Here is a 26,940-nt window from a genome sequence, read left to right on the forward strand (position 1 = left end):
CTTTAGCTGTAGGTTCTTTTTAGAAGTCATTTTGAGACTTGAAAAGGATACTTTGTGATTTTTTTTCCCCTAAGAGGCTTTCCAAAAAGCATAGAAATAAAATAAAGTAAAACAAAAAAAAAGGAAAAGAAAAAGGAAGGGAGAGAGAAAATCCCTCTGATCTTGTAATAACCTACTGGGTGTTCAAAACTCTTCTAAAAGCCAAACACACACACACACACACACACACACACACACACACACACACACACACACGGGCGAGGGATCATGTTTTTCTAGTTCTTGAGTCGCTTCGCTGTTTTGTCACTCTAGCAATTACTTCATCCTTTTCTGTCAACTTCCTGATGCTGCTAAAATGACCAGATAGTAAAAGGGAAGAGAAATGGCAGGGTGCTGTGAGGCTATGTCACAATCCTGACCTTGTCTACTCTGCCTTACAACACCGGATCTTCCCAGAGGCACTGGGGCTTCCCTGGTCTCGCTGTCTACTGTGTTTCGTGTGGCTGAGTACAGAGGCTTTCTGTGTCTGTCACAGACACAGTCAAGAAAAGAAACTGACTGAGGTAGTGGAAGATGCCTGCTGGTCCTTTAGTGAAGCATCCCTCAGTATTTTACTTCCAAACATCACGTGGCTGGTTCACTGAATGAAAGGGTCCCAGGCTGGTTGGTTTTGCCAATTTGACACAAACTACTTATCTGGGAAGAAGGAATCTTAACTGAGAAAGTGACTCCCCAAGACCGCCTACAGGAAAGGCTGTAAGGCATCTTCTTGATTAATGACTGATGTGAGAGGGCCTGGACCATGGTCAAAGACACACCGCTGGGTTGTATAACAAAGCAAGCATGGCCTTCACAGTCTATGTGCCTTCCACCTGAGAGACTGAGCAAGCCAGTAAGCAGCACTCCTCCAAGGCTTCTATTCAGGTGCTGCCTCCAGATCCCTGCCCTGACTTCCCTCAGTGATGGGCTGTGACCTGGAGTGCAAGCTGAAATGAAGCTTTTCTCCCCCAAGTTGCTTTTGGCTATGGGGTTTTATCCTAGGGGGAAAAACACCCCTAAGACAGACACATAATCAAAGTTGAGTCACACAAGACTGACAACGGAGAGACAGAAGAAGCTATGAAGCCAGTTACACTCCTGGCACTGACAGACCTAAAGATGAAAACACTTCAGGTATTTTTAACATTCCTCTCATCAACAGTTAGGACCTGTCTGTCACAAGATCCCAAAGAGGGGCTGGAAGTTGGAACGAGCCATTGCCTATGTGAGCCTGCTCTGAGACAGGAACCAGAATACATCCTGGGTTCTCAAGGGGGTGAAGACGACCCTTAACTGCGTGCCCAGGAGAGCACCTCATCTGGCACAGTGCCTTTAAAGGTAGCTGGGTAAGGAACCAACTGAGATGAGCTACATTTGGACAAATCAGTATTCCTCTCCCTCTAGAGACAAGGTATTGATGCCCAAGTCAGGGATCCAGTGACCCTCTTGGCTGGACGACGGGCACACACCATTGTGTCTGCATAATGGAACATTTTGAACAAACTTGCCACCAGCCCTCACTCTCGGGTCTGTGGTCTGTAAGTGACCAGGAAATGCACAGACTACAGGAAGAACATGTGCACAGTGATAACATCTCTGTGAAAACCAATAGGCCTGGTGTCTTGCCGGGGGACACATACGGTGACATTTAGACTCTGTGACCTCTTTCAGGGTTATCAAGGTGGACTGCACATCTCCCAACTACAAGCCCACCTAGATACCAAAAAACTCTTGGAATTCAATTCAACTTCCCAGGCCTGTGGAGTATCGCCCTTTATTTGGACAGTCAGACCAATAAACCTACAGCCTATGACTCAAACAACACAAGGACCCAAGGAGTCTCATCAAGAAGGGGAGCGGCCTTGCTTGCTCAGAGCTGTTTCATAACTGATGCCCTTGCTCTGGCCAGCTCATTTCTGTCTACAGGGTCTGCTGTACCACTCTTGAGTATACAGCACCCCCCCCCCCCCCCGTCTGCCTTCTTGCTGCCCTCTCTGCAAGGCCCTGGCCATCTAGATCAGGGGACTGAGACAAATGTTTGAGAGATGAGACACTCCCATCTAGTGCTCTGTACAAACAGCAAATCACTAGCAAAGCCCAAACAGGATATTGATCACAGTGGTACCTGAACCCATAGGTAAGACTCACAATTCCCACGGGCGGGCAGGACCCCATCTTCCGGGTGGTGAGCACATAGGCCATGGAGGCCATGTTTGCAGTGGACCTAGCCATAGCCAGATGCCTCTGAAAAGTCACGTGTGTGTTGGGGGAAGGGATATCTGTGTTGGTCCAGGGCTGGGGACCTTGCCTGCCCTCTGCCTAGGTTCCAGCCTTCCCTATGGCCACGAGCCAGTTCCTTAGTGTTTCCATAGGCAGTGGGGAGTGTGTCTGCTTAACAGTAAAGGAAGAGATGAAAGTGAGGACAGAAGGCCCTTATTGTAGGCACACCCGGAAAACCCAGCGCCCTTAGAGTGAGAAACATTTCCTCATGATCCGGCGAAGTGCCCGCAGGCTGTTTCTGTGGGTTAGTCTAGGAGATGCAGCTGGGAAGGGCTGGGAAGCCTGGAGTGATGGCCAAGTCCTTTCTTCTGTGTATCTCCCAGGCAAATTTACCTCACGATTTCAGAGGCCTCTCTGAATGCCAAAGAACAGGAGCCTGGTGTGGACAGAGAGATCAGGATAGCAGGTATACTGGCTATCTTTATGACCACTTGATACATGTTCGCGTCATTTGGGGGGAGGGAATCTCAGCATAGAAAACGCCACCACCTGGGGCTGAACAGTTGGCTCAGTGGTTAAGAGCAATGGCTGCTCTTCCAGAGGACCCGGGTTCAATTCCCAGCACCCACATGGCAGCTCACACCTGTCTGTAACTCCAGTTCCAGGAGATCTCACTCAGACATACATGCAGGCCAAACACCAATGCACATAAAATAAAAACGCCACCACTAGATTGGCCTCTGGGCAAGCTTACTTGATGTGGGAAGGCCCAACCCATTTTGAGTGGTGCCACCCCATGGGCAGGTGGTTCTGGGGTATATAAAAAAGCAGGCGGGGCAAGAAATGAAGACGTAGCCAGTAAGCAGCACTCCTGCGACAGGTAGTGATGTGTATCTGCAAGCTGAAATAAAGCCTTTCTTCCCCAAGCTGCTTTCGGTCACGGTGTTTTATCACAACATTAGCAACCTTAACTAAGACACCAAGAGGCGCCTCTGTTTTCAAGTGACACTGCCAGGGCCCACAAAGCCTGGAAGATACAAGCCTGTGCTCTGTAGTGCAGGTGAGGCTGCTGAGGGCTATGGTCATGAGACCCACAGAGCCACAGATTTACCCCCAGAATATTCGCACACAGGCAGAATGCTCAGACCCCAGAGCAGGGCTGCGGAACATGGCAGAGCCTTTCTGCCAAGCCTGTCTCCCTTCTCGCCATTGACCCGGCAGGTATTCGTTCACCATGCTGTGGGCACAGAGCTGTGGGTTTTCTAACAGTCTCAGGTTGAACTCTCTTCCTCCCACTGATCTTGTAGGACACCACAGTTACCACAGTCACCACAGTACCCAGTAATCACCTCCACCGTCTGACACCGAAGCACTGAGCCTCGTCTCAGGAAACCTGCACACCATCTACTAGATGCCTGGGACCCATGAAGGAAGCCAGCGAGGGTGCGAGAAGAAGCTGAGTGTCAATGCTGTGTTCTCCACATTTCTCTACCCTCGGACTGTGAGCAAAAAGTCTATGCAGATGAAACTGGATCTTGAAATGAGGTCATCTTGGATTATCCACTGACATTGTTCTTAGCTAGGATACACATAGATGAGGGACAGAGGAAGGCTGGCCATGTGACCAGACAGGCAGGACCATCTCCTGTGTAGCCTATGGAGGGAATCCCCCTGGCACACACTGTAACCCTGGACTTGTGGTTCCTAGTATGTGGCAGAAAGACCTTGTGCTGCATCAAGGTACTCAGGTTATGTGATCCGATCAGAGGCCCGAGTCACTGCTGTTCCTGGTCCGGGAGACACCGGTGCTTAGGAGCAGGCCGCCTAGCAGCTCAAGGGACCCTGTACTGTACTGTGATACAGAAAATGCCTGCTTGTAAGACATACCTCAGACACGCATCTCTGCACATGCCAGGATGGGAGGAGTATATATGTGCTGATAAATACAAAGAGCTCATGCTACAGGGGAAGCAGTGATAAAAAACAAGAGCCCCGGAGCCAGGGCCTGTTGTCAGTGGCAAGGTGTCTCACCCACCCCTGCAGTCTCACCTGGTCCCAAGGGGGCTCGCCCACTCCCACAGCCTCGCCCACTCCCACAGCCTCGCCCACTCCCACAGCGTCGCCCACTCCCACAGCCCCGCCCACTCCCACAGCCTCACCCACTCCCACAGCCCCGCCCACTCCCACAGCCACGCCCACTCCCACAGCCCCGCCCACTCCCACAGCCTTGCCCACTCCCAGGAGCTCACTCACTTCCCCAGATTGGGATGTCTCTGCTCTCCGCCTTCATCACAATTGAGGACATGGTCATGGTGACAGGGATGGCATCAAAGTAGGAGGAATGGGGCGCCAGTGTGAGGATCGCAGCCTCAGTAGGCAGGGCCTGCCGCCCCTTCACAGCCACACGGTGAAAGCCACCGGCAAACCACATGGTGCGCATGATGGCCTTGAGCAGGAAGTCCACGACCCTGTAAGAAATATGCAACACTGAGTTCCCGCCATTACGCGGGGAGGGCATGGGAAAATGGTGCTGGGGCCTTGGCAGTGTTAGAAGGAGCTGAAGGCTACTGCAGCAGCTACCCTAAGAGGGAGAGCTGCTGTGCCCGATTCTGGGGCACCCGTGGCCAATGTCTCCCACCTCATACGACAGACAAGTGTCCACCACATGGTAGCCTTGACAGAAGGCCACATGACAAGGTCAAAGACATTCACGCTTTAGATATGAGCCGCTCATGTTAGCACTTGGCCGTGCATGGGCAGACAAAGCATGTTCAACACCCATCAGAAGTGAATCAGCTGAGAGCAAGGGCAGTGTCCTGGGGAACCTTCCAGACCTCCTTCCCATGGGGCACACTGCCTTGGAGCCTGACCACACGAATCAACACATTCAGCATTTGGAAGGACCTAGATGGACACGACTGTAGAAGAGGAAAAAAAAAACTGGTCTAGACCATCCACCTGTTTCCTATGGCATCCTTTTAAAGCACATAAGAACTCATTCTACTCACCCTTAACAAGCTATACTTCAGTCACCACTAAGACACCTTTCAGCACACACACACCTGCAGTGACATGCGGTACGAATAGTCCTGGGCGGAGCTTGGTACCCAGAGGAGGCTTGCTGCAGAATGAACCAGGTCTCACTGGCTGTGGCTGGCCAGATGACAGACACACACACACACACACACACACAGACAACCAATACACACACACACATACACACACACACACACACACACACACACACACACGCTCAAAATCTTGTTCCTTGATTTTGCCTGAAGTGCTAACTCCTCTGGAGGTTCTGTGAGAGAAGCCCTCACAGATCTAAGCAGTGGCCAATCACTGTTGGTATAGAGTCTGCCCCCACCCCCAGGAGTCACCTTAGAAAGACCTTTGCTTACTTGGAGGGTAAGCAGCTGCGGTAGTTACAACGAGACACTGGGGAGCAGGTTCAAGGTTCTATTTCTAGGGATGGTGTGAGACCCGGGTATGCATCTCTCAATGTCAGCTGGACACTTCTCGGTGGACTCTGATGGGGAAGAGGAAGCTGCAGACCTTGGGCAAGTGAGGCTCTGGGAAGGGCTATGCTAAAACAGGGTCCTCGGAGAGCAAGAGGGAAAGAGGAGCTGGGAAGTAAACACCATCAACCTCCAGGCTCGAAGACCCTACATCCTGCTGGCACTTTCCCAGAGGCAGGGGGACAGTGAGCTCTGGGCAAGGTCAGAGGTCAAGCCTTACAGAAAGGCCAGCAAAGAAAGCTCCAGCAACATCAAGGGGAAGGCGGGAGGGGGTGAAATACGAGCTAAACAGCTGCTCAGTGCAGAAGAAGACCTGGGACTCTGGCCACAGGATGAAGAGAAGAGTCTGAAGAGAAGCAGCTGGTCCCCACACAAAGGTGCATGCATCCCAAGACAGTAGACCTGCACCCTTTAGATGAAGGACATGCATGCTGCACTTTGGCCAACCAGAAAGCCAGGCAGAGAGGAAAGCAAGCTGGTTGTCAGCACTTCATCACGTCCCAGATCCTCTTGCAAATCATCTTTGGGAAGAGAACCTGATGCCCCAGAAAGACTTCAACAACAACAACAACAACAACAACAACAACAACAACAACAACAGCAGCAACAATATCATCATCATCAACAACAATATCATCATCAACAGCAACAACAACAACAACAACAAAAACCAAGGAGGTAACAACGATCAGGCTCAGAGACAGATCAGGCTGAGAGGTCCCACAGGTATTTCAGACAGTGGTTCACCCGGATGCCCCAGGAAGCAAGCACCACTCCACAGCCCGGCCTGACCACAGGGCTTGGGGAACTGAGGTTGAATTAGGGGCTTTTGAGACTCTTTCTGACACACACAAGAAAAAGGAGATGTTGAAACTGCAAGAGAAAAAAAACCCCCCAAAACCAAAGGCCAAATGCAAAATGAGGAATGTGTAATTTAAAACTCTAAATCATAGGGTGTGGCTATGCTGCTGCAGACAGGAAGTCACTCAGGAGTGGGGGCTCCTCCCTGAGGGTCCTGGGCAGGATACTCAGTCCTTCAATCTCACGGCTGGGGGACGCAGCGTCCTATAAACCTCAGGAACAAGCCCTTCTCAGGCTGCCTGTGGGCCGAGGACCAATAACTGAAGGACGCTGACTGACTGCTGCTAACCTGGTCCCCAACCCCGACCCCCGGGACTTGCTCTGGTGGGTGGAGAAGCCAGTCCAGGGCCAGTACTACCCAAAGGCAGTAGTATGATTTTTTTATGACACATATTTTGAAAGTAACTTAAAATAAGCCTCTTTAAAAAAAACTGTGTCATTCATTGAAAGCCTGAGATTTTTAGGAGTGTCTGAATGCTACCAACTTCATTCGGGGGAAAAAAAAAATCTTTAACATCAATCTGTTCACAACAGCTCTGCTTCACAAACGTAGCATGAGTCTGCATGGATCTGTTGTTGTCACTCGGCAGAACCTTGACTACTCTGCAGCCAGTTATTTTAAACCTCGCTTTCTCCTAATTCTGTGCCACTTTAACTAAGGCTTCTTATTACTATGTCTCTTTTCAGGAGTCAAAAGCACCCATCAGAGCCCAGGGCCACAAAGCCACTGAGTTCCCATAGATAATGAATGAAGGTGTCTAGGGCTTCATGGGACACAGGACTGTACATGCAGATCCAGTATACACCCGTGCACTGTACATACGACACCGTCAACATATGTACATATACTCACCTACATATACTCCAACCTGTATATGCAATCATTCTCATCTGTATACACATGCATGTGTACATGCAGCCCTACAAATATACTCAACATGCACACACATGTACACTCAACACATATGCACATTTCAATATGTATACACCTGCATACTCTTACCTGCATACACATGTATAGTACATTGGTAAATTCATGCATGTTCACAGTCCAGCACACTTATCTATGTATGCGGGTACATACATACCTACTCTAACACCTCATCTTCATACACACATGCACTCTAATAGGTGCACACACATACTTTTACCTATGTACATTCATACATGTACATACACCGACACATACACAACACATACGTGTTTCAACACCTACAAGCACATCCATATTCTCATCTATATGCACTCCAACAGGCACGCACACATTTATAATCTCATGTGTGCACATTCATATATGTACCTGCTTCATATACACACTCGCCTACATACATGCACCCTTATCCACATGCAAACCCACACATAAGCACATCCTCTCTCATACAGAAAGACATGTGCCCTGAGCAGACAAGGACATACAAAGCTCAAGGGAAACTGTGACCATGAGAATTGTCAGCCTCTCACACACTGCACACGGAGCCAGCACTTGCATCACATTTGTGCACTGAAGCTGTTGTGAGCAGACTGAGACAGTTGGACACACAGGAACAGAGCTGTTAAAAAAATAGTCTGCTGTGGCCTCTGTAGCTTGCTGAAGCCCAGTGTGTGAGCACACAGGTGAACCCCAAGAGACTACAGGAGGATGGGGGGCAGGCAGGAGTACAGCCCAAGTCACCCACTTTTAAGATGGTCCTTGCTGCTCAGGGACTCTGAGTTGGGATGAGAAAGAGAAAGAGGTGAGTAGGCCCTTGTGATACCAGGCAGGCAGCATGCAGCGCAACGGTGACAAAGCGTCCTTAGGTCCTGACTGCCAGGAGCTGACACCTGTTACCCAGGTACCTTTAAGTCCACCCAAATCTGCGTCCCAGCAGATCTTCTGTACTCAGCAAGCTCAAAACGAGGATAGACTTGATATGCTAGGTTATATTTCATACTAGACTCATATGTGAAGGTTTTTTGTTTGTTTGTTTTTAACCTTTTCGAAACATGTCACAACACAGCATGCTATTCACAGAAGATGAAGAAAATCTCAGACAAATGAAGAACTGCGGGTAAGCAAACTTCACAGGCGAGCAGCCTTACTCACACCCACACTGGGTGCTCACAGACCTTCAGGTCTGACATCCAGAAAGCTGAGTCTAGTTGTTGAGGTCCCCTCTTGCCTGTCTCCTGAACACACATCCTATGCATCCTCACAAGAAGAGAACATCTGGAAGGTTTGGGATAACACTCAGCTCAGGGAGCAGCAGGTGGTTTAGGCTTTGGGCTCTCAGAAACCCTCAACACCCACCCAACTCATCTTTCTGTGAAAGTACCCCAGGACTGGCCGTGTTCCAGGAAAAGCTATTTGCACGGCAGCCAGATCTGGCCTGCAGGCCTTTCTGTTAGCACCTCCAGCAAGGGTGTGTTTGTCTTTCTGAGCGGGTGGGAGCTGCTCCAGAGGTAACAGCAGAGTACTCTTCCTGGAGCTCTGGCTAAGATACCTGTCACAGGTGGAAAGACACAAAAAACCAAGTGCCTCTGGCATCTTGACACCCGAGGGTGGTTTAACGGAGCTTCACTTTGGCTGTGTTCCCCACACACCCATCTTCAGAGAGCTGAGGTTCATTCACACCCAACACTTAAAGGCAGGGGGCAGTTTGGATCTGAGAGAGACTTGGCCTGCAGTGACAGTGCTCACCACTTAGGAGGCATGGGCTGCCTCAAGGTCCTCACTAGGGTATGTAGTGGATGTAAACATGTTTTTGTTTTGATCCCAAGTGTGAGATGGGGAACAGACTTCTGAGAGAACAGGTGATGTTTATTCACTTAGAAGGTGAACCACTTCATGGGGCGGGGGTGGGGGGGGGAAGGTGGGGGGTGGGCGGTCTTGGTTTTTGCCAAACATCCTAGTACAAACTCTGAAGGGAGATATGTATATATGCTCACAACAGGAGGTTGAGGGTTTTTTTGTTTTTTGTTTTTGGGTCTTGGTACTGTATGGCTGTTGACTGCTCCACTTCAAGATGCTCATAGAGAGGATAGCTCCAGAGAATGCTTCGAGGCTCTGGGCTCTGGCTGCTGTTCCATGTACCAGCAGCAACTTTGGTGGAATTGCTGGCCTGCTGAAATCCTGCCGACTACGCCAGGGGAATTGCTCCCAGGAACTGAATTAAACAAGGTCTACTTCTCTGTTCCCATAAATTTCCTTTCTCTCCTATCTAGGGTAGGTGGGTTGGAAGGGAGGTATAAGCATTTAAAGAAACCCCAAATAAAGTAGGTTTGAAAAAGGTGAAGCCTACAAGGGTAGGACTGTCTGGCCCCAGCCAGTGGCAGCCAGAGCTTCAGCTTTGTCAAGTCTGGCCAGAAAGTGGGCTAACGTGTCAAATCACTGGACTTGGTGCAGGCGTGTCTACCTGTAGTGACTGCAGGTGGGCTGGGCGTGTCAACTGTGATGTGCTGCTCAGAAAGTGTTCCCCTTGAAACTGCCTTAAATATATCTGGGAGATGTGCTCCTTTCCCAGCCCAATAGCACCCACACTGTGGCAGCTGATGCAGGAACTTGTGTCACTGTGGTGCTGGGCCAACTCAGCCTAGGAGCTGTCCACTTCGGGCCCAAGCAGAGTGTGTTCCCCAACTTCTACCAGGAGATCCAGAGCTGGCTGAAGATGGCTTGGGAGGTCCGCTTTTAGTCTTAGGCCATCAAGAGACAGAGCAGGTTCTGGAACACAACAGGCCATGGTGGTGGGGGATCTCTGTGCTCTGGGACATGGGTACAGCTACATGACCCATAGAACCCTGAAGACAAAGCCTTAAGACCAGAGCGATGGACCGGCAGGGCCAGGCTAGTTTCAAAGGAAGCAGCAAGCACTGGTGCCTGGAGAACTAGTACAGTAAAGTAGGCTTAGAAAGGGAGAGACAGGTCCATACTGAGTGAGCAGTGACATTGTGACAGCAAATGTGGAAACGTAGACCATGAAAACACACACACACACACACACACACACACACACACACACACACACACACACACACACACACACACCCCATGCAGACTGCCAGCCAACAGAGCTACTTACCTCCTCCATAAGGCCAGGGGCTGCTCTGGCTCCTTGTCAGGAGGTCCCAGGGAGGCCACGAGGGCAAAGGGCCAGGCCAGCAGCATCATGAAAGCAGCGAACAGGAGCCGAACGGGGAACAGTGTCAACGTCATGAAAGCCACCTGGGAAGACAGGTGTTATTTTTTTTTTAAAGCACTCCCATTTGAGAACACGGTGGAGCTGCTTGCACCCTGGGGTCCCGCAGTGCCAGGTCTCAGCTTGCCAATTCACTGCCATCACCGTGGCTTCCATCCTCCACTCCTGACTAAAGACACTCAAGGACATTTTGGAAACAACACGGCAGAGCTCGAATGACACACTCAGCTCTGCTCAGACTCAGACCACACATCCAAGCAGAGGACCTGGTACCCAAAGCTGGAGCCAGGCCCCCACACCTTGCTCGACACATCATGGTACCCTCCTACCCGACCCTAAAGTCATTACGGTGGTTTGGGGAGATAGTCTGTAAAGTACTAGAGTAACGAGCTGAAGACCTGAATTCAACTCCAGAACACAGATGAAAAACGAGGTGTGGTAGCCCAAACTTGAAATCCCAGCTCTAGGGATTACAGGGACCTTGGGGCTCACTGGCCAGCTAGCCTACTTGGTGAGTTCCAGACCAGTAAGATACCCTGTCTCAAATGTGGGGCCACAGCTGTGGTTGATCTCTGGCCTCGTCACGTACGTGCACATGCACACACTACTGGTGTGACTAGAGACAGTACATGCAGTCCCTCGGACCACACAGCAGAGAAATCAGGGCAGCTTTCCAGCCTTGGCTGGGTTGGACGGAGGGCCAGTGCCCAAGGGAGGCACGGCTCACTAACCAGTGCTCATTTCAGGGCAGCAGGAGGCTACAGGACCAGGTGGTTGCCTGTGGCTCTGAGGAGGGGCAGATCTGAAGGCTGCATTGATGGAAGACTTTTTTTTTCCACAGCTATAGAAATCAGCGTGGATTCGACACTGAGCATGATCAATCCACACTCACACCTTTTAAAGGCCAAACAGTTGCACATGGCCTGAGGACGGGGCACATCCGGGTACCAATATCTACTCCAATACCTAATTCACTCACTGGAGCCATAATGACATACAGCATCTTGCGTCTGGTGACAACCTCCTCTGTCCCACAGAAGCCTGCAGTGTGCTGTCCAGATGTCTCTGGAGGTAAGGGCACCACCAATCACCCCTCTTGCCTCTCTCTCTTGGGACAAGGGTTCCTGTAATGTCAGATTCTTTCTTGTACTACTGGGCTTGTGCTAGGGGTGCTGGACTTGCTGGTGACTGATCTGGATCAGCTCTTCATTAATTTCCAGGTGAGACACTTATCACACCCCGCTGGCCCTACACTGCTGAGGCTGCCACCTCCCACCGACCCTATCTCCGGCTAGCTGGTTGCAGCTTCCAAATTTCTAGGATCCCAGCTTTGCAGCCCATGTTTCCACGCCCCCCTCCCTGGTTAATCTTGTTTATTCTCCACGAGGAGTTTTCCTAGAATCCTTGGCAAGCTTCCTGACAATGCCAAATTGAGAGTCGAGGAGGGAGCCTCTGCAGCGTCGCTGCTCAGCATCTAGGGCGATGTGAGCTAGGAAGGAAACCCTCTGCATCGGTCTGCTGCATGGGGGAGGGGAATGGACGGTCCTCTGAAGCACTGCAGTGTGGGGGTGGGTCCTGGAGCCCGGGAGTACAGCATGCTGTGGAGGGTCATCAGGCCTCAGGTGCTTGCACTGCCTCTATCTTCACTCAGTGCTCGCCTTCCAGCTTCTGTCTGTTACCCCCAGGGAGCAGAGAACCCTCCCCTAGGCAAGGCAGGACTGAAGGGGCCTGCCACAGCCCTTCTAGAACCTGCTACTGTACCTTCTGCACATCCGACACTTCCACAGGCTACCATCTTCAGGAGCGCTCGGCATAGCCAACTGGTCTCTACTTCATCAGTTGCCCACCTTGGTGCAAACTGGTCTAACAAGACTAGGGGACCACAGGCCATAGGAGAGGCCAATGTTTCTGAGCCACTACAAAGGGAACCCGCCAGCCAGGAAGTTATGACACCAGAGTAGCTAAGCTCTAGGCTTAGCTAGCCACAAGAGTCAGCCTTAGAAAATCAGGCTAGACTGAAGGGCAGCAGGATGTGTGCCAATGTTCTAGATGCCCTGCCTTCCAGGTGTGGGTGGCCATCGCCAGGGCAGAGCCTGCCTCTACCGAAGCCTACAAGGCACCCTTTCTTGCTGTCGCTTATGGAACCAAGAGCTCTGTCTACATCAAGAGCACAGGGTGCCAGAGGGATTCTGGGAGGAAGGCAGGAGTCCACTCTGCACACCTATGAGGCCCAGCGCCACACTAGATGCCAACTTGAAACACGTATATCAGGTCTCCAGGGCCAATTTTACCAAGAATACACTCAGTATGGCTGTCCACCAGAGAAAGTGACGTAGCGCGTGGCAGAATAGATTCCAGATACCAGGATCTGGCCAAGGAAGACCTAGCCAATGAGCGGGCAGCCTAGAACTGATGAGACAGATGAGAGAGGGGAGAGACATGGAAAAAAAGGCTCAGCCATGCTCCCAGGTGACAAGGTGGGGCTCAGGGTTGCACCTCTGTGAAAATTCCATGGACACAGAAGGTGTAGGGCGCCACTGATGCTGGGACCCGAAGCCCAGGTTTCTTAAGAGCAGCTGCGTACAGTGGAGACCTCATTCACTATAAAGAGCCACATCACTCTCAAAGGTGCCAGGCCAAGCAAATCATGTGGGCATCTTGCCTGTGAGCCAGAAGGAATTATACCACAACTCAGTAAGGGATTACATTGGCTTGAGGCTGTGTTAACCTAAATTGCCCTCTGAACGTTGATTATAACAAACCAACCCATTAAGAGCGAGATGCAGTCTGGATGAGCAGGCATTGGTACACACACATCCACCACAGCCCCAGAGGAGACAGTCTGGATGAACAGGCATTGGTATACACACAGTCCACCACAGCCCTGGGAGACAGTCTGGATGAACAGGCATTGGTACACACACATCCACCACAGCCCCAGAGGAGACAGTCTGGATGAACAGGCATTGGTATACACACAGTCCACCACAGCCCTGGGAGACAGTCTGGATGAACAGGCATTGGTACACACACATCCACCACAGCCCCAGAGGAGACAGTCTGGATGAGCAGGCATTGGTACACACACATCCACCACAGCCCCAGAGGAGACAGTCTGGATGAACAGGCATTGGTACACACACATCCACCACAGTCCCAGAGGAGACAGTCTGGATGAGCAGGCATTGGTACACACACAGTCCACCACAGCTCCAGAGGAGACAGTCTGGATGAACAGACATTGGTACACACACATCCACCACAGCCCCAGAGGAGACAGTCTGGATGAACAGGCATTGGTACACACACATCCACCACAGCCCCAGAGGAGACAGTCTGGATGAACAGACATTGGTACACACACATCCACCACAGCCCCAGAGGAGACAGTCTGGATGAACAGGCATTGGTACACACACATCCACCACAGCCCCAGAGGAGACAGTCTGGATGAACAGGCATTGGTACACACACAGTCCACCACAGCTCCAGAGGAGACAGTCTGGATGAACAGGCATTGGTACACACACAGTCCACCACAGCCCCAGAGGAGACAGTCTGGATGAGCAGGCATTGGTACACACACAGTCCACCACAGCCCCAGGGGACAGTCTGGATGAACAGGCATTGGTACACACACAGTCCACCACAGCCCTGGGAGACAGTCTGGATGAGCAGGCATTGGTACACACACATCCACCACAGCCCCAGAGGAGACAGTCTGGATGAGCAGGCATTGGTACACACACACATCCACCACAGCTCCAGAGGAGACAGTCTGGATGAGCAGGCATTGGTACACACACACATCCACCACAGCCCCAGAGGTCACAGTCTGGTTGAGCAGGCATTGGTACACGCACAGTCCACCACAGCCCCAGAGGAGACAGTCTGGATGAACAGGCATTGGTACACACACATCCACCACAGCTCCAGAGGAGACAGTCTGGATGAACAGGCATTGGTACACACACATCCACCACAGCCCCAGAGGAGACAGTCTGGATGAACAGGCATTGGTATACACACAGTCCACCACAGCCCTGGGAGACAGTCTGGATGAACAGGCATTGGTACACACACATCCACCACAGCCCCAGAGGAGACAGTCTGGATGAGCAGGCATTGGTACACACACATCCACCACAGCCCCAGAGGAGACAGTCTGGATGAACAGGCATTGGTACACACACATCCACCACAGTCCCAGAGGAGACAGTCTGGATGAGCAGGCATTGGTACACACACAGTCCACCACAGCTCCAGAGGAGACAGTCTGGATGAACAGACATTGGTACACACACATCCACCACAGCCCCAGAGGAGACAGTCTGGATGAACAGGCATTGGTACACACACATCCACCACAGCCCCAGAGGAGACAGTCTGGATGAACAGACATTGGTACACACACATCCACCACAGCCCCAGAGGAGACAGTCTGGATGAACAGGCATTGGTACACACACATCCACCACAGCCCCAGAGGAGACAGTCTGGATGAACAGGCATTGGTACACACACAGTCCACCACAGCTCCAGAGGAGACAGTCTGGATGAACAGGCATTGGTACACACACAGTCCACCACAGCCCCAGAGGAGACAGTCTGGATGAGCAGGCATTGGTACACACACAGTCCACCACAGCCCCAGGGGACAGTCTGGATGAACAGGCATTGGTACACACACAGTCCACCACAGCCCTGGGAGACAGTCTGGATGAGCAGGCATTGGTACACACACATCCACCACAGCCCCAGAGGAGACAGTCTGGATGAGCAGGCATTGGTACACACACACATCCACCACAGCTCCAGAGGAGACAGTCTGGATGAGCAGGCATTGGTACACACACACATCCACCACAGCCCCAGAGGTCACAGTCTGGTTGAGCAGGCATTGGTACACGCACAGTCCACCACAGCCCCAGAGGAGACAGTCTGGATGAACAGGCATTGGTACACACACATCCACCACAGCTCCAGAGGAGACAGTCTGGATGAACAGGCATTGGTACACACACATCCACCACAGCCCCAGAGGAGACAGTCTGGATGAACAGGCATTGGTATACACACAGTCCACCACAGCCCTGGGAGACAGTCTGGATGAACAGGCATTGGTACACACACATCCACCACAGCCCCAGAGGAGACAGTCTGGATGAGCAGGCATTGGTACACACACATCCACCACAGCCCCAGAGGAGACAGTCTGGATGAACAGGCATTGGTACACACACATCCACCACAGTCCCAGAGGAGACAGTCTGGATGAGCAGGCATTGGTACACACACAGTCCACCACAGCTCCAGAGGAGACAGTCTGGATGAACAGACATTGGTACACACACATCCACCACAGCCCCAGAGGAGACAGTCTGGATGAACAGGCATTGGTACACACACATCCACCACAGCCCCAGAGGAGACAGTCTGGATGAACAGACATTGGTACACACACATCCACCACAGCCCCAGAGGAGACAGTCTGGATGAACAGGCATTGGTACACACACATCCACCACAGCCCCAGAGGAGACAGTCTGGATGAACAGGCATTGGTACACACACAGTCCACCACAGCTCCAGAGGAGACAGTCTGGATGAACAGGCATTGGTACACACACAGTCCACCACAGCCCCAGAGGAGACAGTCTGGATGAGCAGGCATTGGTACACACACAGTCCACCACAGCCCCAGGGGACAGTCTGGATGAACAGGCATTGGTACACACACAGTCCACCACAGCCCTGGGAGACAGTCTGGATGAGCAGGCATTGGTACACACACATCCACCACAGCCCCAGAGGAGACAGTCTGGATGAGCAGGCATTGGTACACACACACATCCACCACAGCTCCAGAGGAGACAGTCTGGATGAGCAGGCATTGGTACACACACACATCCACCACAGCCCCAGAGGTCACAGTCTGGTTGAGCAGGCATTGGTACACGCACAGTCCACCACAGCCCCAGAGGAGACAGTCTGGATGAACAGGCATTGGTACACACACATCCACCACAGCTCCAGAGGAGACAGTCTGGATGAACAGGCATTGGTACACACACATCCACCACAGCCCCAGAGGAGACAGTCTGGATGAACAGGCATTGGTATACACACAGACCGTCACAGCCCCAGAGGAGATGGTCTGAATTAGATTTTGAGGGCCCCCTTGGGAGGGAGGCAGTGATCTGAACCCAACAAAAGGATTCTGTCCAACAGCAGCCCCTCCATATCAATTCCATGAAGCATAGGTTCCCTGTAAGCTGCGTCTGGGTCAAGGACAGGAAGTGTGGACTGAACCCCAGTACCTAGTGTAGCAAAACGTGGACATGGTAAAAAATGGCAACGCAGGAGCGCACAGGCCAGAGCTTCAAAGCATCCATGAAGACAATGGACACGAAGGCTGCGGCATGACATCCTTAAGTGATACATGCATGCGACCCCAGTATCCACATGGACACATTCATATACACACTAAACATATCTATCCATCTAATTATAGGTCTGTAGGTAGATCTATAGACACACAAACATTCCAATTCATACAAGGTGGACACATTCACACATGCACTGAGCAGACATGCATACATGTAGATATACATGTACACAATGATATACATATATACTGATACATACAATGTGGACCAACATTCAAACACTAAACACATATACACATGAACACATACACCAATACACGTAATGTGGACACATTCATACACACACTTCACACACACATTCACATATACATTGACACAGGGGCATACACTCACATACAGGGACCACACACTCACACATACACACACACTGCATAGTGACACATGTACACATTGATACACACATATATGCCAGTACATACAACATGGGCACACTGAACACACACACACAGTTACACATGTACACAATGATGCACACATGTAACAGCAATACACATTCTCACACACACTGAATACATGAATATTGTCTCAGTTAGGGTTATATTGCTGTAAAGAGAGACCACGACCAGAGCAACTTTTTTTTTTTCCAAGACAGGGTTTCTCTGTGGAGACTTGCCTGTCCTGGACTTGCTCTGTAGACCAGGCTGGCCCCTAACTCAAGAGATTCACCTGCCTCTGCCTTCCTGAGTACTGAGATTATAAGCATGACATGGCTATTCTTTTTTTTTCTTCTAAAAATTATATTTTATTTTATTTTTGGCATGTACATTTGTATTATTACACATAAATTAAAAAAAAATTAATACAACAAGAAGAACCATGAAACCAAATAATTTGGTCTTACAATTAACCTTAGCTGTTTAGGGGTTAAGATGTTTTTAGGTCTAGATAGACGTTTTACGTTGACAGAGATGAGATATGACAGATATTGATTCTCATTCAGAATTTTAGAATCACCAAGATAGGAAAGATGTTTTCTACAAGGTTGCCAAATACAATTAGCCAAAACACCATGAATGTAATATTCATATAATGCTTGACCATGGCAACTCTTAAAGGAAAACATTAAATAGGGGCTGGCTTACAGGTTCAGAAGTTTGGTCCACTATCATCATGGCAGGAACCATGGCAGCGTGCGGACAGACATGGTGAAGGAGCTGAGAGTTCTACATCTTTTTTGTTTGTTTGTTTATTTGGTTTTTTTGTTTGTTTGTTTTTTGAGACAGGGTTTCTCTGTGTAACAACCCTAGCTGTCTTGGAACTTTCCATAGACCAGGCTGGCCTTGAACTCACAGAGACCCGCCTGCCTCTGCCTCCCAAGTGCTGGGATTAAAGGCGTGCACCACCACCCCAGCCTGAGCTCTATATCTTGATCCACAGCAGCAGGAGACCCCACAGGAGGCCTAGATTAAGCACATGTAAGACCCCAAAGCCCACCTCCACAGAAACACATTTCCTCCAACAAGGCCACACCTCCTAATAGTGACATTCCTTATGGGCCAAGCACTCATACACATGAGCCTATGAGGCCATTTCTTTTCAAACCACCACAGATACACTTTACTCTCACCGCCGTCCCTGGTAGATACCTCCAAACCAGCTCTTACATATGAGGCTGGTCACAGTTGGAACGCTGAGATGCAGAGCGCCGCTCCTGTGAGGACTGTTCTTCCGGCAGTCTCCCGTAGACACAGGCCAGGAGCAAGGAAGATAATAAACAGTGGGGGATGGGGTACTTGGAGTGACATGTAGGGGGTCAGTTAGCAAGGCTCACGCAGGATAGAGTAAGGCTGGGCCCCATGGGGGACACAGAACAAAGGGAGACCTGGAGGGTCAGGTCCTGAGGACCATCAGGACAAAGCCACCAGTGACCAGATAATCTGAAGCCAATGCTTCAGAGGGTAAAGATGGCCAAGCCTAAGAACCTGAGTTCGATCCCTAGGGCTGACACTGTGAAAGGAGAGAACTGACTCCTTCAAGTTGTCCTCTGACTTCCACAAACATGCTGTGTAGCATACATCACATGCATGCATGCACACACTCTAATACCAAAACGTCTGGTCCTTATTCTGGCTCCTAGGAAAACCAACCAAGGGTCACAGTCAGCCAATCTCATGAGCAGTTGTTCCTGGGAGGCCACTAGAATACTCCCAGCTTTGTCTAGGGATCAAGTATAGGCAATGCAGGCTGATGGCCAAGGTGCCTGTCTCTGTCTGTCCGTCCGTCTGTCCGTCCCTCCCTCCCTCTCCCTCTCTCTCCTCTCCCTCTGCCTACCAGGGATGTGCCAGATCTATTAAGGGGTCACCCTTCCACCTCCCTGACAGGGCTACTTCTGGGATTCCTGAGAAAGAGCCTGGACGGTTCCAGGGCAAATACTTTATTCTAGACAGTTCCATGCAGAAGGTGATGCAGGTCTTGTATGCTCAGTGGGAACGTGGGTTAGCTTTGTACCCTTGGGAGCTACATGCCTCCATCCATCAGGGAGACAGTCCAAGGCTGCCAACTTTAATGTTGCTGGTGGCAGCAGAGCTGGATGCCACCCTAGGGGCACCACTGGGGGACAGGTGAGTCTAGGTTCGCTGTGGGACAGCTGAGGGTGGAGCTTCAAAACACACAAGGCACCAAGGACAGATCCGAGGCAACAAGCTTAGGGACGGTGAAACAAACAGAAATGGCTCCCCAGCTCCCTGGATGACTTCAGCATTTGGGGGCAAACACAGATCAAGGGTCACAGAGATGGCCAACTGGAGGAGTCCTGGACAGGTGCAGCAGACTGGAGGCGACAGACACTGGCCGGGGTGCTACAACACAGCCAGCAACTTAGCTGGAATCACAGGCAATGAGCCAACATACAAGCGCGCCCAGCCCAAGCCAGAGCCTGCAGAACTATAAAATAAACCAACAGGGACCCAATCATCACACTCAGAGCAGTCAGCAGAGCACATAGCCTGCTACCTGAAGGGATGGACCAGAAGCCAGAGAGAGGTCCATATTACTTCCTCATCCAGAAATCCAGGGGAGGAGCTAGGAGATTTGCTCAGGGATTGGGTGGGAGGGTATGCAATATGAAGGGCTGCTGGGCCACAAGGGGCTGTCTCAGCACCACACAGACAGATAGACAGACAGACAGACAGACAGACAGACAGACAGACAGACAAGACAGGTGCCCGCGCCACCCCCCCCCCCCCCACTGCCCTAAACCCTCACCCACCCTAGAGGGAACAAGAAACACAGGTGGGCCTCCGAGAGTGAGAAACAGAGAAAGGCAGGCAGACCATACCCTCTCATGCCACAGGGCCAGGCAGCCTTCCGGCAGAGGAAGACAAAGAGACAAAGAGAACCTTATCAGGGAGGCAGTGCTGTGCTGCAAACCAAAGGGAAAACGGCCTGAAACTGGCCAGAGAGTGGAACAAGGCAGCAGCTGATCAGAGCCCAAGGCCAGGGTTCCAGGAACAACAGGAGACCACTTGGGGGACACAGCATGCATCAGGGCCTGGAACCCGTACCGTTCTCAGGATGTCTCTGACATGCTGGCTCTAACACAGGGCAGTGCTACCTCGATGGCATCCAACCAGACCTCCTGACACGTTGTGGTCAGCAGTGGAACCAACAGTCACCGGCATGTGGCTGAGTCTACCCTCCTCCTTGAGTCCCCTCTCCAGGGTACTGCTGTCCTGCCCCACACGTCCTATCCCAAGGGACGGTTGTCTTTCTCTCTTACCAGCGCATTTTGATTTCTCCTACACAACAAATTCAGAATGCAGCCCAAGATGGGCCTCTGGCTCTTGGGTTTGGGACTACTATGGTGGCCAAGGAGGGGTGGAAAGAAGGCTGCAAATGTCACATTCCTGGTAGGTATGACCCCAGCACAAGAAGTAATGGGTGAAACATTGAGCACCAAACTGATCCGAGCCAAAGTGGGAGTCTAGGCCACAGCCCTGTTGGAAGCGAGGCTGTCTGTCCCTGAGAGGAATTTCTTGAGCCTAGAATGGAAGGCTGATTTGGTCCCTGTGTATCCCAGTAAAGCTATCCCGAGAGGCTGGTGGGCAACCTGCCCATCTCAAGGCTTTGGGGATACAGCAACGGGCTTCCCAAATGGGTTAGAGAAGAGAGGTTAAAAACTACAGGGATGTCTTCAGGGCATTGAGACACCCGGGGAAAATCAGCCCTGGGGTCAGCTGTGGGCCAGCACTCACAACTATGAAGGTAAAGAAGAACTGTCCCAGCCAGCCAGGCAAGGCAGATGCAGATAATCTCATCCACTTCTTTATAGAACATGCTATAAGGCACTACACACCACACACGTTGCTCAGCTGGAACCCAAAGGCACACTCGCTGAAGCCCACAGCGACCCAGAGCCCCAGGTGACTTCGACTAGAGCTAGACCCTACGGAAGCAAATGAGCAGGCTAGCCAACAGGTGCCCCTGCCCTAGGTAGTCCCAGTACTTTAATTAGGTCCAAGGTGACTGCTCCCGTTGAACACGGCTCAGCCATCACGTTTAGCACCAAAGCTCGGGCAGCAGAAGATGAGAAGGCATCTTAAGCTGCTGCAGGCACTCCATCTTATCACAAAGAGCCCTATCTGTCGAACGGGCTCTCCCGGCCCTAACCATCTTACAAGACCAATCCCGTATCACACCTGCCCACTGCTCGGTATTCTATATACCCCAGAGGCCAAGATAAGGCTCGATACAGGGGACATCTGAGGAACACTTCAGCAGTGTTGTTTACACTGAGTTCATTTGTCCATTTCTCACCAGCATGCTGATGTCCCTGCCCTGAAGGCCGTAGACCCCAATTGTGTAGTGGGCTGGAGTTTTCAGGTGCTCCAGCACAGCTAGGAGTGTCCACATCTCCATCGGAACTTTCCTCAGAGGCTGTGCTTATGGCTATTTATAAGTACCTCTTAGTTCTCCCACTCAAATCTAAAATTAAATATAGCTTTTCTAAGATGGAGCTATTTTTTTCTTCTAAACCCTCAGTCCCAACTCCCCAGGTCTATGCCAGGTCCACCCAGGAGCTGTCCAATGAAGTCTGGGAGTATCACCCAATCCAGAGCATCCTTGATGCAGGCTGAGCCGAGCCTGTCTTTAGGGAAACACTCAAAACTCTCAGAATCACCTTAGGAGCCACACAGGCAATTACAGGAGTGATTTCCTCGAGGGCTGTCCCTGTTACACAACCTTACGGTGCAGTCCTCACAGCCACTCCGGTTTCAGCACACCACAAGTGTGGAAATGACTTTCATCAACCTTTGTGAGCTTGGTGGGAAGACCCCAGAAACTGTTTTTGTTAGCTGGATCCTCCCAATTCAGGCCTGTGTATAGAGCCTCGTTGCTGGGACACAGATGGCACTGTTGGGGGCAACATTCGTGGGGTGGTGCCAGAATACCCTGGCATTTGCTCCAGACCTGGGGACACTGGTATGTGACATAGAAGGCTGCAGGCTAAGTAAGACTACAGAGGGTTGGTCTCCTTCGTCCAGATACAACTCTTTCCCTGTGGCCAACCACACATGGTTGACCTCTTTGCAAACTGTAACACAGATTGGAAACAAATCGCTTGTTCGAGACATCCTATGAGTGTGTGAAGAGTTGGGTCAGGCCCCGGAGACAGCTCTGGAAGTCCCTAACTTAACAAACAAGGACCTTGGTTACCTGTCAGGTCTCCACATGCCATTTTGTATGTAGCACTAGCACCTGGCCATTGCCTGCTCACAGCTGTACATCCATGGGCAGGTGCAGCACTAGCACCTGGCCATTCCCTGCCCACAGCTGTGCACCCATGGGCAGGTGCAGCACTAGCACCTGGCCATTCCCTGCCCACAGCTGTGCATCCATGGGCAGGTGCAGCACTAGCACCTGGCCATTCCCTGCTCACAGCTGTGCACCCATGGGCAGGTGCTGGGACTTGGTGCCCACTGAGCAACTGCTCATCCATGTAGTTCAGCAGGTCCCACAGCACATGTCCTGACACCATGTGGCTAGGTCTCCTTATGTGCAAGCCCCATACAGCCAGGTAGGCTATGTAGCTGTGTATCTCAGCACAGCCCATCACCAGCAGGGAGGGCGCAGGGCTGGCCTTAACACCTGTGCATTTAGAGGAAAAGCTACATAACCACACAGTGCTGCCTTGGGCAGGAAAGAAGCAAGGCATTAGGTACACAGGCGAGTAACTGCAGGCCTGGGAACCCCACCCCACCCTGAGTGCATGCTCTATCAGACACTGCAGTGTCAGAGAAGACCTGGGTTCCAGATAAGCTCAGAAGAAACATCCTAAGCACACCCACGTGTGGCTACCTCACTCTAAGATTACGACGTTACCACACTAGAAGCACTTACCCTCCCTTATGGCACACGTCAGGGGAGGATCCCCTGAGGCCAGAGAGGAAAACAAACTAGTTGTCAAAAAAGGGCTCTGGAGCCACCTTAGCTAGACAAAACCTTTTTTATTTTTTATTTTTGGTTTTTCAAGACAGGGTGTCTCTGTGTTAGCCTTGGCTGTCCTGGACTCGCTTTGTAGACCAGGCCGGACTCGAACTCACAGCGATCCGCCTGCCTTTGCCTCCTGAGTGCTGGGATTAAAGGCGTGCGGCACCACAACAAAACCTTTCTAACTACTCTTTAGCCTCATTATGGAGGCCTCTGAGCTTTGGGAGGCCTGCAGCCCTGTGTTCTTGCCCAGCTGTTAGAAAGGCTGAGCTGCCATCAGCTCTGTGGCATCCTCTTCCTCTGGCCAGACTGGACTGTGTTCTTCCAGCTGGGAGCCCATGGACTGGGCTCTTAACCAGCCTTATACCCACATGTTGTCTTGACGGCAGACTTCCTAAAACGGCAGCGCAGAAGCCCTTTGCTGGCAGTCTTCTGAGCAGACACACGGGTGATGTGACTGAACGGAGAGGCGTATGATGGAAGATCGGCTTATCACTCAGCAGACACATGAACACCTGTGATGTCAAAGTCTCTATTCGATGTGGCCAAGAACAGCACGCACCAAGGCCCTGCACTGATGAGCACATGGGGGAAGGCATGGTAAGAAGCTAACGGTGTGTGAGGCGCGTACACTTGGAAAGGCCTCTGCAGTGACCAGTGGACTCCAGAAAGGCTGAAGAAAATGGGCAGAAGGCAGCGTACTACACAAGGAGCAGTAAGTGCAAAGTTCTTAGGTGGGAGGGCCCAGGCTGGGCAGCATACATGGCTACCCAGGACAATGCTTATTCAGTGACCCAGGGCCATCCCGGCAGGCATGTGGGAGGGGGACTGTCCTCTGGCCTTGGTCTGGCTTCAGGGGTCTCTCCAGGCTGCTCTTCTCACTCCTCCTCCTACATATGCAATTGTCAAATTGTCAACACAAGTCCTCTCCCTGTGCCTCATCGTGTGTGTGTGTGTGTGTGTGTGTGTGTGTGTGTGTGTTGGGGGGGCAGGTGGTTGGCTCTGTCCCTCTGGTCCCCATAGTTCTGTCCTGGCAATCTTGTAGCCTAAGAGGTGAAACACTACAAGGAAATAAACTGCAGCTGGGGTCCCGCCAGGGTGGCCGGCCACCCAAGGGCTCTGCCGCAGCAGAAAGTCCTGAAGACATGCGTTTGGGGAGCTGTATGCACTCCCTTCCAAGAATAAGCCTCAAACCCAGAAACTGGCCCTAAATCCCTCTCCAGAGCTACAGGGACTTAATGGCTGTTGACCTACTTTAGGGAACACTGGGGGTGGGGTGGGGTGGGCAGGACTCCCCATAATTACAGTCCTCCAAAAGGGAGTTTTCCAGGCACTCGGCTCAACATCACGTGTGGAAACAGCCCAAGGCTACCAGGAACAGGTGGTGCAGAGACAGCAGCTTCCCAGGGCCTGTGACTCTGCAGAAGCCCAGGCTTCCTATGGGTGAACAGTCCAGTCTCAAGGGACCAGAGTCAAAAGGCCCGCTTCTGCCGGCTCCCACCGACCCTAACCTAATGCTGCTCCTACTTGCCGAGGACAGTGGCTCCTCGAAGAGGGCGCTTCAGGTATCAGCTGGCTGAGAAGTGCCTACTTTTTAACACACTGCTCCTTCCTCAGGTCCATGGTATGGAGGCCCTGCCTAGGGATACCAGCCAGCCAGGGCTCAGGGTGAGCCATGGTCTCCCGGCCAAAGCACCATTTTCACATCCTAACTCTAATGTTGAAATGCAGAGGGGACTCGCAGTGCATCCTCTGGGGCTGTGAGGGATGGGACCCATGGATATCAAAACAACACAGGGAGGGGCAGCTGGGAAAGCACCAACAGGAGAGGTCCACCATGCAGTGGGACAGACAGACCTGAGAGATGGGTAGGGACCCATCTTCCTTGGGGAGCCAGGACTCAGACCCACCCCAACCAACCTGTGGCTTCCCAAGACCCACTGCCTGGGCTGCACAGGGGAGTGTGTGTGTGTGTGGGGGGGGGGGAATCACAGGCTTCAAGCCCAGAGCATTAGCTGCTGTCCCTGCTGTAGGCAGGGAGGGTATTTGGAAAGAGGGAGGGTCACAGCTCCACTGTTGGTAAGAGGGGCGCTTACACAACCCGTGTGGGGGACCCCTGCCCCTAGTGCTCACTCCCCGATGGGTAAGACCACAGCCACACACCCTGTACCGCCTGCAGACACAGGGCTCCCCCCTAGTACATCTTGTCTGTTTGAGCTGGTCAGGGAAGGACGTGTAGGGGAGCCGTGTCCTTGAGACTGGTTTTCCTCTGAAGGATGGAGCTCTGAAGGATGAGAAGGCTCCCACCTCGCTGACCACGGAAGCCAGAATAAAGAGGCCTGTGAGGAGAAGGGAAGGATGAAGGCAGTTTGCGAGGGGGCTTTGGGGGAACTTTTGAGACAAGTCCCATGTGAGAAAGTCATAAGAACAACTGGCAGGACCTACTAAGACGTAACCAAAGGCCTCTTCCTGTAGGTCAGAGACTTCCTGTTGGACAGGTGGACCTTTTGATCTGTCCATGGGAGTTGTCCCCTTACAGGATAACTTGGCAAGGATAAAAGACCCTAAGAGACTCCTGCTGCCTGACCCAGCCTGAGCCTAGCTGCAAGCATCTATCTCTGCGTAGACCAGCACAAGCTCTCCTCTCCACTGTATGGTTAAGAGTCAGTCCTTGCCCTCCCAGACTTTAGGTCAGTCCAGACCTGGGTCTACTTGGGCAGTTAAAATTTTGTTTTTAAAAAGCCTATAGATGTCAAGTCACTTTTCTGACTCTAAAGCAGACAGGACTGAACAGTAATGTGCTGTCTCAGGAAAGGAGCTGTCCCCAGCTCTAACGGCCTTCCCAGTGGCATGTCCCAGGTCCAGTGACAGCTAGTACCTCCACCCATGGTCCTGGCAGCATGGTCGAAGGGCCACTGCAGGGAAAACAGCCCAGGGACCACAAGGTTTAGCTTTAACTCATTAGAAAATTGCCATGGCAATTCTATGTAATGTGGGCTGCCATCATCGCAGTGAAACATCACACACGCCCCACCCCCAACACTGGGTATCCCCTCCAGGCTGATTTCCACAACAATTCACTTCTAGACTCCAACGCAGGAATAGTAAGGATGCTCTACCATGCTACAGCACACCCACAAGGATGGAGTGCAGAGCAACTGTGATCCTGGTCGTTTGGGATGGTCACACTTTCCCCCAGGGTTATGTTCAACGAAACTAGATTTCCAGGAGTCCCATGTTCAGGTAATT

At 51.6% G+C, this 26,940-nt stretch overlaps 1 protein-coding gene across 1 annotated transcript in view; it reads right to left on the reverse strand.

Moving 5' to 3' along the window:
* The window catches only part of LPCAT1 (lysophosphatidylcholine acyltransferase 1), a 56,276-nt gene that overhangs the window by 23,608 nt on the left and 5,728 nt on the right, over positions 1 to 26,940 (reverse strand). The window contains exons 2-3 of the mRNA XM_084781090.1: positions 10,697 to 10,839; positions 4,513 to 4,727 (exon numbers count right to left, since the gene is read on the reverse strand). Coding sequence (XP_084637216.1) covers positions 4,513 to 4,727; positions 10,697 to 10,839 — 358 coding nt within the window. The remainder of the gene's footprint in view (positions 1 to 4,512; positions 4,728 to 10,696; positions 10,840 to 26,940) is intronic.

The sequence above is a fragment of the Acomys minous genome (genome assembly GCF_964271855.1).
Source record: "Acomys minous genome assembly, chromosome: 5".
NCBI classification, from domain to species: Eukaryota; Metazoa; Chordata; class Mammalia; order Rodentia; family Muridae; genus Acomys; species Acomys minous.